The sequence below is a fragment of the Tetrao urogallus genome (genome assembly GCF_951394365.1).
Source record: "Tetrao urogallus genome assembly, chromosome: 24".
Taxonomy (NCBI): Eukaryota; Metazoa; Chordata; class Aves; order Galliformes; family Phasianidae; genus Tetrao; species Tetrao urogallus.
The window spans coordinates 2159612-2179217 of NC_136837.1; the positions used below are offsets into that span (position 1 = coordinate 2159612).

The 19606-nt window shown below is 48.1% G+C and overlaps 1 protein-coding gene across 2 annotated transcripts in view; it reads left to right on the forward strand.

Annotated features, from left to right (window-relative positions):
* Window positions 1-382: 382 nt before the first annotated feature.
* The window catches only part of KCND3 (potassium voltage-gated channel subfamily D member 3), a gene marked incomplete at both ends in the record, with an annotated part of 88208 nt that continues 68984 nt past the window's right edge, over window positions 383-19606 (forward strand). For both annotated transcript variants that reach the window (XM_079546308.1, XM_079546309.1), the window contains one exon: window positions 383-1491. In XM_079546308.1, the coding sequence (XP_079402434.1) occupies window positions 383-1491 (1109 nt within the window). The remainder of the gene's footprint in view (window positions 1492-19606) is intronic.

A 19606-nucleotide genomic window follows, 5' to 3' on the forward strand; every position in this document is an offset into this window, starting at 1 on the left:
CTTGACAGCTGTAGTTAAATGGATGAACACGAGACTTACACCTGGGGAATTCTGGATTAGTTTTGTTTGTAAGGAAGCAAATATAAATTACTGTGTTTATGCTGCTTTTAAAGAGCTTTTAATGAGGAATCATTTGCTATTCAAAATTTCAATCCATAATAATGCCGTAACCTCGCCGGGTTGTATCTCCTTTAACATCCTCTTCATCCAGGATTTGAGGGCAAGCCGGCGGTTTGAAGTTCTTGCACCCATTCTGATCCAGCTCTTGAGCCCGATGGAGAAACCCTGACTGATTTTGTGCTGTGCTTTTATCTGCTCTGCCTTTCAGATGGAGCTGATCTGACTCCTACCCATCCCCTCCAGTAACACGGCCAGGGGCACCATGGCTGCAGGGGTGGCTGCGTGGCTGCCCTTTGCCAGGGCAGCTGCCATAGGATGGATGCCAGTGGCCAACTGTCCCATGCCGTTGGCTCCGACAGAGAAGAACAAGAGGCAGGACGAGCTGATCATTCTCAACGTGAGCGGCAGGCGTTTCCAGACCTGGAGGACTACACTTGAGAGGTACCCGGACACTCTGCTGGGCAGCACGGAGAAGGAGTTCTTCTTCAATGAAGACACCAAGGAGTACTTCTTCGACCGGGACCCCGAGGTCTTCAGGTGCATCTTAAATTTTTATAGAACTGGCAAGCTGCACTATCCCAGGTACGAGTGCATCTCTGCCTACGATGAAGAGCTTGCCTTCTACGGGATCCTCCCTGAAATCATTGGGGACTGCTGCTACGAAGAGTACAAAGACAGAAAGAGGGAAAACGCAGAGCGGCTGATGGACGACAATGACTCAGAAAACAACCAGGAAGGGTCCATGCCATCCCTGAGCTTCCGGCAGACCATGTGGCGAGCCTTCGAGAACCCCCACACCAGCACCTTAGCCTTAGTCTTTTACTACGTCACCGGTTTCTTTATTGCAGTCTCTGTGATCACCAATGTCGTGGAAACTGTCCCTTGCGGCACGGTGCCGGGGAACAAGGAGCTTCCATGTGGGGAGAGATACGCTGTGGCTTTCTTTTGCTTGGACACGGCTTGCGTGATGATTTTCACAGTCGAGTACCTGTTGAGACTCTTCGCGGCCCCAAGTCGCTACAGGTTCATCAGAAGCGTGATGAGCATCATTGACGTGGTGGCCATCATGCCATACTACATTGGTTTGGTGATGACCAACAACGAGGATGTCAGCGGAGCCTTTGTGACTCTAAGGGTTTTTAGGGTTTTCAGGATTTTCAAGTTCTCTCGCCATTCCCAAGGCTTACGAATCTTGGGCTACACTTTGAAGAGCTGTGCCTCTGAGCTTGGCTTTCTCCTCTTTTCCCTCACTATGGCAATTATCATCTTTGCTACTGTGATGTTTTATGCAGAGAAAGGGTCCTCAGCAAGCAAATTCACCAGTATTCCTGCTTCCTTTTGGTACACTATTGTAACCATGACAACACTTGGGTGAGTATTACTTTTTCTTTTACTCGGCAGCCTGCAAGCATGTAGTAGGAGCAAGACTTAGTTGCTCCTAAGCAGTTTTCTGGATGCATGTTGCAAAAGGGAATAGAAGTGTTAAAGACTCGATTGTTCTTTGCCTGATAACTTCTGGAATTCGTGTTTACATGTATGAAACAGAAAAAGTACTTGAACCCACTTGACAAATGCTTGGCACAATGGTAAATGAACGCAGGAGAAGCAATCTGTGGAGCAGTAGGTGCTGATTTGCTCTCATTCTGCAGGAGAGAGAAGTGGAAGGAAGTTGGCAGGTAGTGCTCGGGTTTTTTTCAGACATTCATTTGAGCCATGGATTTTACACACAATCTCTGACGTATATTTTGACTCTTTTCACAATGTTGGTCACAGTTTCTTTGTTCGGCGTGCCAGGAGTTACAGATGTGCTGAATTCAAATGGATATTATGGGCTGCTGCGCTGCTGAAGTCACTCAGTGTCACTCCAGGACACGTTCCGTGGGATTTTTTCTCACTCAGTTTAGCAAGAAATGGGCTTCTTGTCTGTGTTTAGTGGTGAGTTGAAAAAGTAATTGGCATACGCTGTGTTAGAACTTCAAACACTGCTATGGACAGGTGTGGAGGTAATGGAATAATCAAAGCAAAGGAAACATAGCCTGGAGGGCGCTGTTTTTTCCCTTCTATTTCATTTCCCCCTTACAGATATTTCTACTGAGATTATAGATTTGAGCTTCTGTCTCCCTGAACAAAAGCCTTTGTCAGAATGGCCGAGCCCTCACCCTGATGGGGTTATGTAAAAAGAAAGTAGGCAATCATCTCTTAATGCCACCCATCAGGACACACAACGTTTGTCATTACTTTGCAAAGAGTTTTCCCACTGAAGAGCTCACAGGGTTTAATGCTCAGATGTAGGCAACCCTCACTCTTGTAATATGGTCACCACTTTTTTCCTCTAAGCTGCTTGTGATTTTAAACACTTCTCTGTGCCTATTAGGCATGGACAGGCTCACAGTGGCTCTTGTAAATTATTGAAATCGTAATTCAGCTGTCAGAAAGGCACAGAATCTGATGACAACTGGCAGTCTGAATTCTTCAGTAAGTGAGAATGGCAATGTTTGTCACACTCACCAAAAGGCTCTCTCATTGCCATTCCATATAACTGCACCCATCCTTCTGTCTGCAGACACGTGTGTGTTCACATGGATGTCCTTTCCATCTTTGTCATAGGAAAGTTGGGGTGAAGGAAACGCTGAGTTTTGCTTGGGAACAAAAGTTGCTGGTAAAAGCCATGCAGAAAGTGCTGCAGGGTGCAGTTAATGCTCTGCTCCCATCGGTGCTTGGTCTTGTTCCCTTCCCCTTCCTCTCTGAACACATAGGTGACAAAACAGAGTGCTCCTGAGGACTTGAAAGTGTCCTCAATCTGTTGCAATCATAGAAATTATGGATGAATGAGTGCTTTAAATGAGTTGACAAGAATTAAAAACACCCAGGAGTTTAAGCATAGCTTTGTAAGCGTTCATTGGAAAGGGACTGATAACATGCTATCAAAGCCTTAAAGCTTACACTTAGCGTGTTACTGATTTGGGGCTTTCTGTTGCTGGATTTTAATTAAAATAGGTGTCTCTGGCAAACAGTGTGCCAGCTGAGATTGCTGCCTTTAGCACAGACTTGTAAGGCACTCTGAAATCCAGGCAGCTCCTGCAGAGAAATGCCAACACCTGCCTGCCCCACACATGGCTCTGGCACCTTGCTGTGCAGTGCAAAACCAAACCCTCCCTGCTGGCTTCCCAAACCCTGGGAATCCTAGGCAAATCCCAGGCAGACCAGTTGATGCTATGTGCCATGCAGACCTCCTTGGAGCCCGCCGCCAGCCCCTCACCCAGGGCAGCTCTACGGCATCGAAATCAGCCAGCTGCAGAAACAAGACTTCGGCCCCACATCATTCCCATCTTCCTGGCATTTTCACACCACAGTCCATCTCTCTCTCTTCAGAAATCACTTAGCAATGTTTGGAAGGATCTTGTTACTAATGAGAGCGCTGGCAATTCCCATCTCACAGCGGTTGCCAGCAGCCGGAGTTCCTAACGTGCTTCTTATTCCATCTCACTTCGCCTCTCCAAGCAGTTGCCTGTCAGCTGCTGCCATCCCAGCACTTCTCAGAGCATCCCAATATCATCTGCTTTAGCCAGTATTTGAAACAGGAAATATACAGTGCCATAGCTTTTAAGCCAAATATACACACGTGTATAGATTGCTTCTTTTGAACCCTGAGACTTAAACAGATAATGGACATTTCCCTGGCACTGTAATATCTTTGCTTGTGGCAATGTGATTTGCAATGTGGAGGACAAGTTTTCCCGTGTTTCCAAGCCCCTTTTATATAAAGGGAAAGTTTACTGACAATGAAAACCCAGGCTAGCGCTAGGAAAGCATTAACAGATGTTCCAGTTGACTAACGTTAATAATTAAAATAACAAATCTAAGCCAGATATTTGCTGGAGTAAATTAAATTTGTTCAGTTGGAAGCAAGGAAGTCATCGCCATTTGTGAGAGCCAGCCTCCGTGCACAGCCTGGTGCACAACCACGATAAAGGATTTTCCAAAAGGGGTTTTTCCTCTGAGCAAAAGGCACAAAAGCAACAGCAAAAAATCAGCAGCGCAGGGAGGGAGGTGCAGCAGCTTTTCTGAGATGGGAAACAAAGCAAAGGAATTAAATTATACTGACCCTGCATCTCTGAGCCCTCTGCTGTGCTCATCAGCCCCGCTTTAACAGAGGCTGTTTTAATTTAGCACGAGTTAAATTTTGCTCAGGAGGTTTCATAATGAAAGCATTACTCTTAGGTGCATCTCAAATCAATCTGAATCACTGAATCAACTATTCAAAATTAACTCAAGGCCAGCTATCCTATGCACAGCAGCACTTTCCTCTGGGGGCAGCAGCTGCCCCTCACCCTGCAGCACTCATCCTCTAATCTGCCTGCATTTGTGCCCCCTCTTGCTTTTAACTCACTTCATATGCAATGGCCCTCAGCTTTACACCCACACTGAGACACTTTAATTATCATAAATCGTGTCACTTTGCTACCAGTGCATTGTTTCCATCTACTTTTAACTGGGGTTTGCTTCTGGAGGGGCTGACCCCAAATCCCTGTGCCCCAGTGTGACAAACAGGGATGCGGTGCCGGACCCCACCTCTGCAGCCTGCTCTGCTTCTGCCCATGTCATGTTTCCCTTTGCTGTTTATGGCTGTTTTCCTTTCACCTGACAGCAGCAGTATGTTCAGCCTCCCAGGCAGCGTCTGTGAGCACAGTGTGGCTGCAAACCCCCCTTCCCACACCTGTCCCTGTGGGGTCTGTTCTGTCCCTTTGGGTTTGGCTGCACTGGTCACTGCGCTGGGACAGCAGAACCGTATCTGCAGAGTTTGTTCAAGGAGCCACATCAGCTTGGGGAAGTCATACAGCAGATGCAATGGCCTTGGCACGGCTGCAGCCCGCTCTGCAGCAAGGAGGGGAATCCCTGAGTGCTGGGGGGGCTGGGAGCAGTGCACAGATCCTGAGTGCTGGGGGGGCTGGGAGCAGTGCACAGATCCTGAGTGCTGGGGGGGCTGGGCTCAGGCTTGGGGGCTGCTCCACTGTCCTGCTGTTACCCAGCTGGAGCCCGAAGTCCTGCAAATCATGGGGATGAGAAGTGAGAGAGAGCCGTCAGTAATCAACCATCTTGTTATTTGTTTTGTTGATTTCTTGGGCTTTCTTTTTCACTGGTATTCAATTCTGGGGAAGGAAGGAATGGGATGAGATGTAAACAGGGGAACAGGATGTGAAACTTGCAGCGCTGCCGGCTGAGCTGCACGGCCTGGCTGAGCACTGAGCAACTGCAGGGCTGCCAGCGCTGCGTGAGGGGGATCTGTGCAGCACTGCTCCATGCATGGCCCCGGGGCCCATAGACCGATAGCAACCCTCATTCACCCTCCTTCATGCGACCTGGGAGGAGTTTGCAAAGTCATGGAAGCCATAAATCAGCCCTGCAGCGCTGCAATGCTGGGTGCTCCGCAGAGCTCAGCCCTGTCGTCGTATGGCGTGTGTCACCTCCTCAGTAAGTGGAATCAGAAATATTGCTCTAATAGAAATGCTGCTTTGCATATCTGCCATCGTCAGGGGGAGGATGGATGAGCTGTGGGACATGGCCTTTGTAAAGCGAGGTGCCAGCACATCATCACTCTCCCCATTTCCTACGGGCAACAATTCTTCTGCCCACAGGCCAGGGAGCAGCTTGAATTTAATATACAGAAAGCCCAGTAAGACAATGAATTGATGGAGCTACACAAAGAAGTCATTTGCTTGAGCTTTCATGCTCCTGACTCCAGGTTCACCTTATATGAAGTGTGTATCAATTTTCTTCCCCTAATGGATTTACAGACGCTGCACGGAACATCTCTGTATCAGAATCAGAGACAGAACCTTTTCCTTCTCTGCCTTGATGCAAATCTCAAGCAAGCATCTCATTTTTGAGCTATTTGCATTCAGCAGAAGTATTAAAATGCCCTTATTCATTCTTGTCGCAAGTGGAATTCATTGGATTTTCACTCTCTCAAAAAAAAAACCAACCCTGAAAAATGGGAATGTCTCTGTCCTTGGGCTTTTTGTAGCTTTGGTTACTTGTCATGATTGCACACACATGCAAACACCCCATTTCTAATGGGCAAGGGCAAATAACTTTCCATCAAGGCAAACTCGTGCGAGAAGGACATTATTTTGAATGATGCTGAGTAACGGTGCTGCCTAAAACCACAACATGACTACTGTGCTTAGCAATGGGAACCTTGGCAGAGATGCATCTATAGCAACTGAGCTGAGGAAGCTTTCGCAGCTCCTCATTCCTGCTTCCCTCCCCAGCCGGCAGCACAGCGAGTGCCTGAGAGACGCAGGCTGTGGAGAGCATTGTATTTTCGCTGGAGATGAAGGGAAGTGATTGGCTTGCTGATTCGGATCCGAGTTATTTTTAGTCTCATAAAATGATAATTTCATAACAGCGCTGACCCAGTAAAAGTAATTAGTTTACAGCAATCAGCTGAAAATAGGGGACAGAGTAGCCACTGTCAGTATGAAGGCGGTGAAAGGGGAAGGGAAGTTAAAGGCCTGCAACAAATTAGCCAAAACGAATTACATCTCTTAGCTGATTACATCCACGCAGTCAAAATCTGCTCTCGGCGTGCATTGCTGCACGGGCACAGAGAGCTGCAGGACCATCAGAGAGGTGCGGAATTTGGTGCTGCACTGCTGTGATGCTGGGCTCTGCATCCCTGCCACTGTGCCCATCTGCATGAAGGTACCCAGGGACAGAGATGCTGTGCTGCTACCGGAGGACAGAGCAGGTTTGGATGTGCTTAATGCAGCATAAGCTCCAGGAGCAGAGGGCTCAGCCTGGCAGCTGCTCTGTGCCTTACACCAAGGGTTGCTCTGTGCTAAACCTGTCCCAGCTTTGCTGGCTGCCCTGGGCAGGGCTCAGCCCCATGGCTTTCCCAGACAGCCACTGTCAGTTCCACCATTTACCAGCACTACGTTAGAGCACATTCAAGGGCTGTAATTCACCTCTTCAGGTTACAAGTAAGGGTGGAAGAGTTATTTTAAAATCAATATCTAGCAGAATGCCATTGTTCCAACATTAAAACCTGCTGGGAAATTACTCGGAGGTATGTGGCAAGTCAAATTGCTGCTTGCCAGAGGAGGAAACAATTCATTACCTCTTTAAAAGGTGCAGATCTTTCCTGGCTTTTCGTTTTAGTTTGCAGCCTGAGGAACGATGCTGCAACATCTGGCCCTTTCCTTCTCTCACTCGTTAGTGACTTCTGTCTCTTCTCCTGGCTTTACACTGGGGATGTCTGTGCGGGCTTTGGGGTTTGGGTCTGGCTGTGGGTTTTGGGTCTGGCTGTGGGGTTGGGTCTGGGCTGCACGCTGCTGCTCAGTGCTGTACGTGGGGTCCGTTCCCCTACAAACACATCTGAAAGCACCGTGCTGAGGTGGGCAGCCGTGCAGAGCTGCTCTGTGCCACGAGACTTGGGGAGAGGAACCGAGCGCAGCGCCCGGGGCAGCCTGCTGCTTTCATCTCGGCCTGCCATCTGCAACAGAATTAAAACACACATCAGCCCGAGCGTTTTGCCTTCAGGACTTTGCGAAATTTGGCTGCTGTGAAGCCCTTGAGAAGGATTGTTTGCTTCCGCAGAGAGCAGCCCTGCAGAATGGGGCCACGCGCCCCTGAAAGCTGAGCTCAAACAGAGCTGAGCTCAGAGTGCAGCGGTGCCAGGAGACCCCCCCAGTAACAAAGACGAGACCCCAGCAGCCAGCCCAGTCCTGCACTGCCCAAGATGCTGCCTTGCAGCAGTGGAAGCTGTCAGGTTGGCTTTTGGCAGCTGCTGTTGGCCCGACAACACGTCCTCAGCGCGCTGAAATACCCTCAGCTTTTTTGTGCAGATAATTATTTTTCATGATCTTATTGCTTTATTCCTTCTGTGCATGTGACTCCATCTGAGAGGCACAAATTGCTGCTGTTCCTCTTTTGCCTGTGGATATGGGGTTTCGCATCAGATGTGAAAACAGCAGATGATAAATTCCCATTTGCTTTCAGCCTTTAAGGTTTAAATGCACAGCTTTGAGATAACAAGGTTTCCCCCCACAGCCTGACAGCCCCTTTATTTCTTCTCCGTACAAAGGAGAACACTTTTACTATTACTTTATCCTTCTTGTTTTTCCACCCTGTTGCCACAGTTCTCACTTCCACGTCAGTACGCTCTTCTGGTGCGTAATTTGTGCACAACATGTCATCAACAGGACACACTTTTTCTCTGTTTTGGTAGGAGCAGCAGCACAAAGGACTCATCCTCCTTAAATATTAATTAGTCACCACGGTGAGGACAAAAATAACGCATTCTTTTTCAATTGAAAAGGATATCACTATTCTCGTAGCCTAATGCTTGGCAGAAGAGAGCTCTCTTTGAAGGGAGAGCTGCAAGGAAAGAGCTGCTCTGAGCTGCCTTCTCCTGGAGCCCGTCTCCATCAGTGCCTCTGCTTGGATCAGCAGTGCGCTTCGAAAGCAAACTCTCCATCATCCCATCCCGCTGCCTGGCTCATAGCACAGCTCCAGAGCTGCCCTGCAGCATTCCTTCTGGAGAAACACGGCTGGAAGGCAGCTGAGAGAACGTGCCTGATGTGTTCTTACTGCCCACAGCCGTTCAGTCCATGCACTGGACCAGGACTGGCCCAAACTGAACACCCCAGGTATGCGCAGGTGGGCACTGCGTCCTTCACTCTGCAGCTCAGCTCCCTCTGAGCCACACAGCTGCTGGGGCACAAACAAACTTTTATCCTTTCCCTGTGCTCAGAATTCATTCTCGTTGTAACCCTGTTTTATCGTCTTTTGAGGCTTCAGTATTGGCTTGACCTGTTGTCATCAGTATTAAAGAGCTCCAACTGCTTTTTTCTGCTTCTTCAGAGGGAAGGCAGAAGGAGGCCGTTGTCCATCCAACAAACTCTGACACCGTGAGAGCCTTTTTCCAGTAATTGGTGTCTGATTGAGTAGAAGCAGGGCTAAAACGTAGCACTCTGAGCATGAACCAACGGAGCACAATTGCCAACACACCTCCTTCACTGCCACACGTCTCAGTTGTGCCGTTGTTCAGGAAGATGTAGCAGCCCGTCTCCCACCCCGTGAGAGATCCTCCTTGTCAGACCTGCTCTCTGATCTCTGCATATTGAACCACAAGACGAAAGCCCTTTCTTCTGCTGTCTGTGTGTCTCTAAAGCTCCCTGCACGACCACGCCATTGCGTGCAGATGGGCAATCAAGGGCTCGCAGGAGGCAATCACTACTTCTACTCGTGCCTCTTTTCCTTCTCCTGCCTACTTGCATCTGCCCCACCGTCTGTTCCTCCATCCAGGGAGCATCCATCATGGAACAGGATGAGTCCTGCTGAGTCAGACGCTAGGCTTCAGTTCTTGAAATGAGCTGGCATGATATTCTCTCCTTGGCACGTTGTGCACAAAGACTTCAGCCCTTGTAGATATTTTCCTGCTGCAAAGGAATAGCAGGCCAGATTAAATAATAGAAACAGTCATTCAGCAAGGCAGTTGTTGAATGAAAATATGCAAAACAGATCAAATTAGGTAAAAGTCACTTCTCTTGCTAAGGGTCAAACGAGCAGTAAGCTAGGCTGAGGGAGACAAGATTTGGGCTGCAGAGGGCTGAGCGGGATGAATTCCCCTACTAATGAGCTTAGTGAATAAGCTCATTACCTAATGAGCTCTATTGAACAAGCTTGATTTCTAGTCTAGGGAAAGCCTTCTGAACAGATAAAATGTAGGTAAACAGCAACCTCCTATTACAGACAGAAAACATATATGTAGCTCCAGAGCAAAGCTGCTGTCACGTCACGTTCTTCCTGGCGGTGTGGACGAAGTTGCAGTGCTTTGTTTCTTGCTTCTTGGTGGTAAGAAAACAACCATTTAAATGGATGGATCGGAAAAGCAACAAATGGTAGCTGCTGTTTTCCAGGTTTGATCGTTCTTTACAAATTCAGATACAAGCAAGGATGTGCACTAACATGGCTAGTTCTAACACAAGTGTCCCAACACCCTTGCTTTGGTGCAGCCCTTGGGGTATTGTAGCCATTAATAACTGCCAGGCTGGGTAGCCAACAGAGCTCCTCTCCAACCACAGCCATTCTGCACTTCTATGAACAAATACTCCTGGAATGGATCTTTCTCATCAGATCAGACAGAACGGAGAGGTCTGGACAAATGGCACAAAGGAAACCTGACTGCCCACGCAGTCCTGTGACAGATCTTGTGGGCAATTCACTGCCCAGAGAAGTGGGAGTCCAAATACCCGCTGTGTGAGCAGCAGTCCATCACATACCCACACACAGCTTTCCATAACGTTCAATTCTGCCAGACTGGAAAAGAAGGGAGAAAAATGAGATTTCAGTAAAGGAGGCTACATCTACAGATGTTGAAAGAAAAAGCTTTAAATCTTAATGTTGTCTTCTATATAGTAACACTCGTATTTACTTCTACTGTTTTTTTTTTCTTGGCCAGCAGAAGGCTTTCAGCAGATACGAAGGGCTGTTAGAACAGTTCTGCTCCCATAGCTGTGCTGCACTCAACTCTGCCACTGCCCATCCTACGTGTGTGCAACTCTGAGCAGAGCTGGGGCGCATCTGAAGGGGGGAAAAGGGGAGAATATCCAAACTCTGCACTAAGAACCAATCGCTGCTTTGGTGGGAGATGAAGGGTTCTGAGGAGGGAACAGGTGTTCGCCCTTAAATATATTTAAACCTATGCATGCATGCCCTCAAGTGCACATCACAGGGTAAATAAACATGCTCACAGCTCACTTGTACGTGTCAGTATATATTTGCGTGATTGCAGCATGAAAGTCTGGCACCAAATGTACTGTGAACTGAAAATGAATTTCAGCAGCTTTTATGATTCATTTTTTGTCAGAAACAAACGAGGCGTCTGCAGCCTCCTCGTTAGCTGTGTCCAGCACAGATCCTCCCTTGCTGCTGCACAGACAGCCCGTGGCCACACGCTTCCTTCTGGGGCCTCTTTATTGACAGCTTTCCTCCTGCAATCTCATCTGTGTCAATAATTCTTTAATGGCTCTGCCCACTCTGATCTCAGCGCTCCTCGATGTGCCTTCGTTGCAGGGTCCCAGCGAGGAAAAAGGAGCATCAGTGGTGGTGGAATGGGAATGGAGGGTTTGAGTGGGGGAGGCTGAGATGTGCAGTGCTGCTATGGGACAGCTGTCACAGCAAGGGGGGCTCTGGGTCCTGAGCTGCTCCTCACCCACCTTCACCTGTGGGCATCCTGCAAGGAGCAGAGATTTCAGCTCCAGGCACTGGAAGCACTGTGGCTAAGTTGGATAGGATTTGTTTGTAGCCATTAATAACTGCTTCCCTGGCAATATCAAAACAGTGTGGGCAGACAGCGCTTCTACCTAGAGCACTTGTCTGCACAATAAATCAAATCCGCCCGCTGCATCATCACAGTCAGAGAAAGGGCATTTGTCTGAACACTTGTGCGCAGTGCTTTACCTGCAGCAGGAAATGTTTGCAGTGAAAAACGTCGGTGCCCAAAGCTCTGTTAGACTGGGACGTGGGGGACTGTGCAGGAGATGCATGGCAGTGGGATGGCCCTGCAGGAAGCCCATCCACAAACAGTTCCAAGGCTCGCTCCCGATGCACGATGGGGTCTAAATAAAATATCAAAGAGCTTCATCTCTTCTTACAGATGAAAGGAGAAAACGGGGGGAAAACATTTTTTTTTAAATCTCACAGAGTTATGGATGGTGGAATAAAAGATGCTCTGCAGGTCTGTGTTTTCCTGCTCCTTAAGGGAAGACAAAACATGAGTTAGCAAAATGTGCTGCCTTCTCAGAAGCAAAGTTAGGATTTAATGATGAGATACCATAAATAATGAATGGACAGCCTCCTCTTATCATGGTGCAGGTAAAGAAACAGCAAAGCACCTTCCTGCTGCAGAAGGAAAACTCGGTTGTGCCTCAGGCAGTTGGGAATTCTACCCAGAAGTGCACTGAGGTGGAATGAATGGACTCAATGCCAAACACTGCCCAACTGTATGCAAAATGTTCCATGGTAGCAAAGCAGTCCTCTTCCACTGCAGCGTAATGTAAGGATTTGGGTTTTACTATACGCTCCTTGTCAAAGTGTTCATGGGTTTCTTGTTCTAATAGGGTTTTTAGCAAAGCCTGGCCTACAAAACATAGCCTAGATACTCAGTGTAACAAAATGCAACCACAGGGGTCAGTTTGCCATCTAAGGTGCAACGCAGCCTCCAGGTCTGTTTTTCCACTCATCTTCTAAACGCAGTTTTCCACCCCGTTCCGTTAAGCCCAGGCACAATCGATGAAACTAAAACAGCATTATAACACTATGTATTGTGGCAAACAACTGATGTCCCTCACAGGAGGAGATAAACCAACAAAAAGCCCAACCAACTCTTCCGCTAATGGAAGGGCTTTCCCTGCGTGATGTCGTGCTGTGCTGCTCCCAGAGCCAGAAGCAATGACAGAAACACAACAAATCATCTCCTTCGGCAGTGGAGGAGTGGACGGGGTCCAGCCTTGGAATTTAACAGCAATCACTCTGCCTAATCATCAGCACTGCGTATTTTTTCCTTGGACGGATCTGTCACTGGTTCATAAAAAACCACAAGACGACTGTCACTGTTAAGCAATTACATGCAGGACGTGTAATGGAATAGCTGGAGACAATGCCACGAGCACTTTTACAGCACAGGGGTGAATTTCATGCCCTTTCTATGGAAACACGCCGAGGAGAAGAAATCAAGCGAGCAGAAGTTGCAGCCCAGAGCCCAGTGCATACAGTGGGCTCAAAGGACATTTAAGATCTGCAGTTGAAGTCCCGTGAAAATCGGGTTGAGCAGGGATGAAAAGATTCGTGAGGATTCTGTATGTGAAAAGCAATCACACCACTATATAAATCTGTGATAGAAGATAGCCATAAAATAAAAGACTGAAGGCCTGACTCACTGAGAAGTTACCCAGCGATATCTGGGTTCAGTTTTTACCAGTGCAAAATTATTTTAAAACATTACCATTTGTATATGGCAGAGAATAACATTCCTCTTGCAAAAGATGCAGCTGTGAGTGGTAGAAAACAAAACCCCTCACACAAAGCCCTGAGGAGGGATGTGGCAGAACCCAGCCTGACCTCTCCCAGCAAAGCACATCACTTCCCTTAGTAGGTGCTCAAAGCTTTGTGTGATTGAGGAGGAGTTCTGTGCTTGCTGTCAGACAGACCTGTGTCTGATGGGCTGCACTGGAAGATGGGCACAAAGGAGATCCCATAGGCACAGCCTGTGCCTCAGCTGTGACTCAGGCTGCAGAGACTGATGCTCTCCCAGCTCGCTATTGACACATGGGATGAGTAAAAGAGATTTACTTTGGCATCTCATTCACTTTTCAATCCATCTTCTCTAGTACCTTTCTCCTCTCCAGCCTGTGCATGGAAAGGTCAATCTGTTTAATTACAGCCGTTAGGCGCCCGTGTGCCATTTGCAGAACTGCTCAGCACACGTAGGGAAATGGAGCTGGGGTGCACACTGCTGCCTTCTGCACCGAATGCAACAGCACGGGCCTGCTGCAGCACACAGACCTCCCATGGGCTAATAACAAAGAGAAGAGGCAGCTGAACTGAACTGAGTTTTCACAGCGTATCTGCAGCTTCGTTAAGGCAGTCAGAACGTGCTACAAACGTTTATTGCAGCGCTGCCCTCCTATGCAAGCACTGGCATCTCCATTTGACAGATGTAGAATCCAAGTGAGCGGACCACTGAACTTCCATACAAATCACAAAACACAGTTCCCTGCTCTTGTGGCAGCAACGGGACACCAAGGAGTCCTGCCACTTGTTAGCATCACTCCAGCACCTTCTCACTGGTCTTCCTTGCCATCACCACTGACAAAAGCTCTTCTGGCAATATCACATGGCTTGGGTTGGAAGGGAGCACAAAGCCCACAGCCCCATCCCTGCCATAGGTTGGCTGCCCCCCAGCTCAGGCTGCCCAGGGCCTTGTGCACCTCCAAGGAGGGGCAGATAAGGGTACCTGGGATAATCAGCATTACTCTCCACATCCCAATTCTGCTCAGTGCTCCCACTTTCAAGACCCTTTGAAAAGCAGAGGCACAAATCTATGAAGAGGCTCTACATGGTCAGTTGAAACCAGCGTGCTGTTTCTGTCTCTTTTAGAGAAACACAGAATTGCACAGGGGTCAAGAAAAACAAGCAAGGCAAGCTACAGGTGCTTCATTCCCTGCCAAACAAAAACAGTGTTCCAGGAATTCATACCACACTTTGAAAGACAGGGCACTTGAAAATCTTTAATCGCATCCTAACCTTTCATTAATTGGGCTTTTTGCACTGGGCAGCATCACAAGAGTCAATCTGCTCCCTCTGTGCAGAACGCAGGTGGGCTGCAGCCAGGGGAGAGCACCTGGGTGTGCTGGGCAGTGTGACTGATGGAGCCTGCACAGCTCCTGATGGCCCAGCAGCTCGTTCCCACTGCAAAACAAGAAATATCTGAGAAGCATTCCCTACACATCACAGATCTCAGCAGTAGCCCTTCAGAGAGGCATGCAACAGCTCCTGAAAGTGATGGCTTTCAACAGCTCCGAAAAGTCACATTTTAAATTTATTTCCATAATAATGAGCCTAGCGAGCAATTTTGTCAGCAAGATTTATTTGCATACCTCACATCTCTGTTTTCATGCCATTTCTGTGCTTCCCAGGGCCATCAGACCCTGCTCTCCAAGCACTCACTCTGAAGAGCAGGGAGCACTCAGCAAACCCAGCTCCAGTGAGTGCCCTGTGCACCCGGGTGGGTTTCAGCCCCAGCATTATGGCTGAGGTTCCCCAGCCCCCAGCAGAGCCCACCTCCTGGGCAGCTGCCCCCACCAACTGAGTGATGCTCCTGGGGGCTGCAGTGGGGCTGAGCCACCTCCCAGCAGGGACTTCTCATCCCCTGGGTGTTAGGGGGCCATTTGTTCTAATTCTTGTTGACGTTTCATTTCACACGCTATTAAATGAACCTCTTCAGAAGGATGAGACAGAAATTTGCTTTGGAAGGGAGAAATGCAATGTGTGCCTTAGTACCAAACAAGCTGATGGTTTATTTTTCTGATCACAGTTACTGTGTGCAGTGCAGAGCACCCACTCAACTTCATGCAGCGCTGCTCTCTTGTGCACCAAAGTGGCTCTGGCAGCAAAGTCAGTGGCACACACCGCGTTTCGGTGCTTCTGGTATTCCACTGCCATCCTTAAGGCAATGATGGTATTTCTCAGTACACTGTTTTTCCATCTGTTCGTAAGGTAAGGCTGAAACGCTTTCTGTAGATAGCCAGTTTGGTATCCACAACCATACAATGTGGGATAATGGAAGGACAAGTGTAAGGGAACTTCACTGAATCATTTTTTATTTGAGCAATTTAGCAATGACAGACTGTATCAATCACTTCTGTGCCGGGTCTGTGGAGTAAGCAGATCTCCTGACACACTTTATACCTTTCTTTGAACAACATAAAGCGACCTCAGGGAAGGGAACAAGTAGCTGGAGGCGGCTGTGAATCTCTTTTACTGCTGAAAAGGAGCAAGCAGACAAAGAGGCGAGCTTCCCAGGCAGTGCGGGACAGACGGACCACTGGGACAGACAGAGCTTTGGGTCAGATGGATGCATTGGGACAGATGGACGCAGTGGGATAGGACAGTGGGACGGTGGCTCTGAGCTCACTGTTAGGGCCGTGTCTGCCTGCTGGGATCACAGCTCCCAGTGGTGGTGGGATTCCACTACCCAAAAATGCACTGACTGATGTGGGCAGATGGGGAAACACAGAGCTTCCTCCTGCCTTCCATGGGCCCGAGCTCCCACTGCGGTACGGCGAGCTGCTGGGCTGATTAAACCTCAGCAGAGTTATTAATACTGAGAATACTTCATCGTAGCGTGCTGAGAAATAGGCTTTCTTACTTGTTTAAAGAAAACAGGCCCCTTCCCCTTTCTAAATCCGCTCTCATATGGGAACCGTAATACTGAGAAATGCTGAGCAGGGGTCATTTGTATATGGCTAATTAACAATTTTATGAATACTATAAAAATACATCTTGTGGGGATAAATGAGGGCCATTATTTGCAGAAACGACACAAGTTCACAATGGCAATACATCAAAGCCCATTGCTTTCCCCCATCCCATTTATCAGGAGCTCGGTGGGACGCTGGGAGGCAGAGACTCCAAAACAGGGCAGGATTCTGAGGACGATGTGAGCTTCAACTTCCTCCATTTTTAAACTTGGATTATGTCATGTCATATTCTTAAAGATATCCCCCAGGGCCAGTCACTTTCGCAGTGAATAATATCCAATCACCCATTTCTTCCCATGTCATATACCACCGCCTGCTAAATTTGTTGAGCTAATTAGCTCTTTCCCCCAACACTCAGTATGATTAAATCTGTATTAAAAGTTTCTGTGCAGCGCAGGAGCAGACACACCTGAGCGTTCCCTAAATTTAGCAGAGGGCAATATTTAATGGGTTATTTTTAATGGATGCTGGAATTGCTGCGTAAATGAATTCTGATCTGAATTTCCTCAGCCTCCTTATTTTTTTCCTCCTAAAAAAGCTGCCTTCAATTGTATATCAAGCAGATCAGAAAGAATAATGGAGAAGCCTACCTGCTGCCATCCATCAAGCATCTTTCAGAGCTAAATAACAGTGAGCCCTTTCTGCAAAAAAAGAGGGGAAGAAACTGGGTTTCTTGATCCTTCAGCTCCATCACTTTCTAAGATGTGTCAGATGAGACACAGGTGGACTCGTCTCATAGTTTCCATGTGGTTTAAGCTGGGCGAGGTGAGCACTGGGATGCTATGGGATGCTCAGTGCTGCAGGAGGGGAGCAGGAACCGAGTGCAGTGCAGGATGGATGTCTGGACTTTTCCAAGCCCCTCCACGTCATTGGTTAGCAGGAAGCCATGTCTCGTTGCTGGGGCACTCGGATGCATCCAGAAAGACCCACAAAGGTCTCTGTGTGCCTCCAGCTGGAAGCCTTTGTGCCGCAGGGGGCGGAATTCACAGCGCTGTCGTGAAGGTTGGATGCAGGATTTCGGCCCGTTGCTCTGCATGGCTGCCTCTTCCACTTGGGTCCACGGGCTGAGAGATAACAGTTCATCTCCATAATTACAAAGACATCCTCAGCAGGAGACAATAAGGTTGTTTCTTACAGAGGATTTGAATTACTTCAATTATCGCATCTGCAGCCTCCCATTCAGGGAAGCGTGAGGGTTGGGAATACTTCAGAGCAATCAATTGTGCTGGATTGGTTATATTCAACACAACCAGCTAGGAGATTTTTGTTTGTTTGTTTCCTTTAGGCAATACAAGCTCAGAGAATTGTAACATTTCTGTGCCCACTTTGGGGCTGTCTCTTGAACACAACAAAGGCACGAGCCGGAGAAGATGGAACTCACATTCTGAGAGTGCTGCAGCAGCTTCTTGCTGAAATAACAGCCCAGCCACACGCTTGGGCCCCAAAAGCACTCTGTGAGCAAAGCCCAGCTGAGCTGAAGGGTGACCTCCGGCACTAATGAAGTTCCCGTGGCTCTAATTGAAATGCACTGCTTTATTTTCTCTCTTCTAGTCCATAAGAGAAACAATGGGCTGGTGGGATACAAAGAACTTGCTTTGTGCATTGTGCTTTCTCAAAAATGCTTTACAGCATTAGATAGGGAACACAAAAGCAAGCTGCTGATGTGTTTATTGCTGTATAAATATGTTTTCCTCCAGTGTCACTTCTGGCATGAAAGAAAAGAAAGGCTTCCTCGTAAACATTTCAAAATGGCCAGAGGATGGAAAGCAGATCCTCATTAAAAGATTTGTAATCCTCTCTCTAGAAGGCATCCAGAAAAAAGGATATGCCTCAAAAACCCACAGCATGTTAATATTTTTTACATAATCCACTCCCATTTGGCCAGGCATCCAGCTTGCAGTGCAGCTGAAGCGCACACATGCGTTCAGAACGCTCTTACACTGAGCAGAAGCTCTTTGCTGTGCCATGCATTGACTCGAGGCCACAGCTCTGAACTCAGTGCCGTGTCTGGGAGCTGGGAGCAACGTGAAGAACTCCACAGGTCTCTGAATGTCTCAGCAGCTCCTGGGTTATTACATTTCCTAAAAGTTCCCCCTAAGAAAAGATAATTTCTTTCTTCATTCTCACCTCTGATCAAAACCTTACCACCCCGTGAGGCCGTAGTGATAAACCAAAATCAGATGACGCTTTCAGGCGTGTTTCTTCATTGGCCTTAAAATCTCTTTTTGGGAGATGGGAAAATCGTTCTTTTTTGAGTGACACAGGTATTTCTGAAAGCTGCAGTCGCTCTGCCCATGGAACCGCCGTGCCAACTCATCTCCCCATCCTGAATCAACAGCATTTTGCACATATTTCATTCCGGCAGGCGTTGGGACCCACCTGCCTTCACCCCCAAGCTGCTGCCAGGCGTGCTGTGCTGGCTGTGCTCTGCTGCACTCTGCTCTGCAGCTCAGCCCTTCCTTGGCTCGCTGCCTCCAGGAGCTGGATGGAGCTCACTGCTGGCACTAACAGTGCACTCTCCAAGGGAAGCAAAGTGGTCACGGTAGAGCTGGCTGCTGCAGCAGAGAATGGAAGATGGGAAGGTGCTTGCATTATCAGTGAAGTATAAGATGTTGTGCAATAGGACCGTGCTTTGCAGAGTTTCTGCTGGGATATGAACTATGTTGTCTCAGGGCAATCTTGCAGCCCGCTGCTATGTCTGCTTCGTGAAGGAAAAGAAGATCCAACCGTGAAACTAAAAACCCCATAACTTTTTTCTCCACCTGAAACCCGTCACCTGAAAGTTTCAATTTAGTAATTAAAAGTCCCACTCTTTTAAAATCTAGTCATGAAACACAAAATAAGCCCTCAGCACGATCCACCTTACATAACTTCCTCCACATTTAAAAATAACCTGTGCAACCTTCCCGGTGCTCGGTGCACAACGCAGCAGCTACAGAGCACGACCTGCACCTCCCTCCAGACCCCATCTCCTTGCTCTCACTGCTCTCCCTTGGCAGGAGCCCCAAGCTATTGCAGTGAGCTCAGCAGGGAAAGGATTGAGGTGGTCCTCCCAGTTCTGGACTTGGCAGGGCCCAGAGTCCATCCGAGCAATGGAACTGCATGTAGGGTTCCTCCACATTGCAAGGAGCTGTGTGTGTTTGCAGCCAGAAGCAGCATCGCCCCGCACTGTAACTTGGCTCCTGGCTGACTGCATTACCAGAGAATCCTAAGTCTTATGTTATTCTGGTCCAGTAAATATTAAAGTCAGGGAAGAAACTCACGACAGGTCCCAGGAGTATGAACACAAAACAGAGCTCTGGTTTTATTCATGCTGAAATCAAACAGTGCATTAAAAGCACTTCGTAAGATCTCCCTGGCACTGCTCTGTACCGAGTCCTGCTCTGTTCACACAGGGACAGGTCTGAGTGCTCCTCTGTTCCAGATAAGACTCCTGAGAA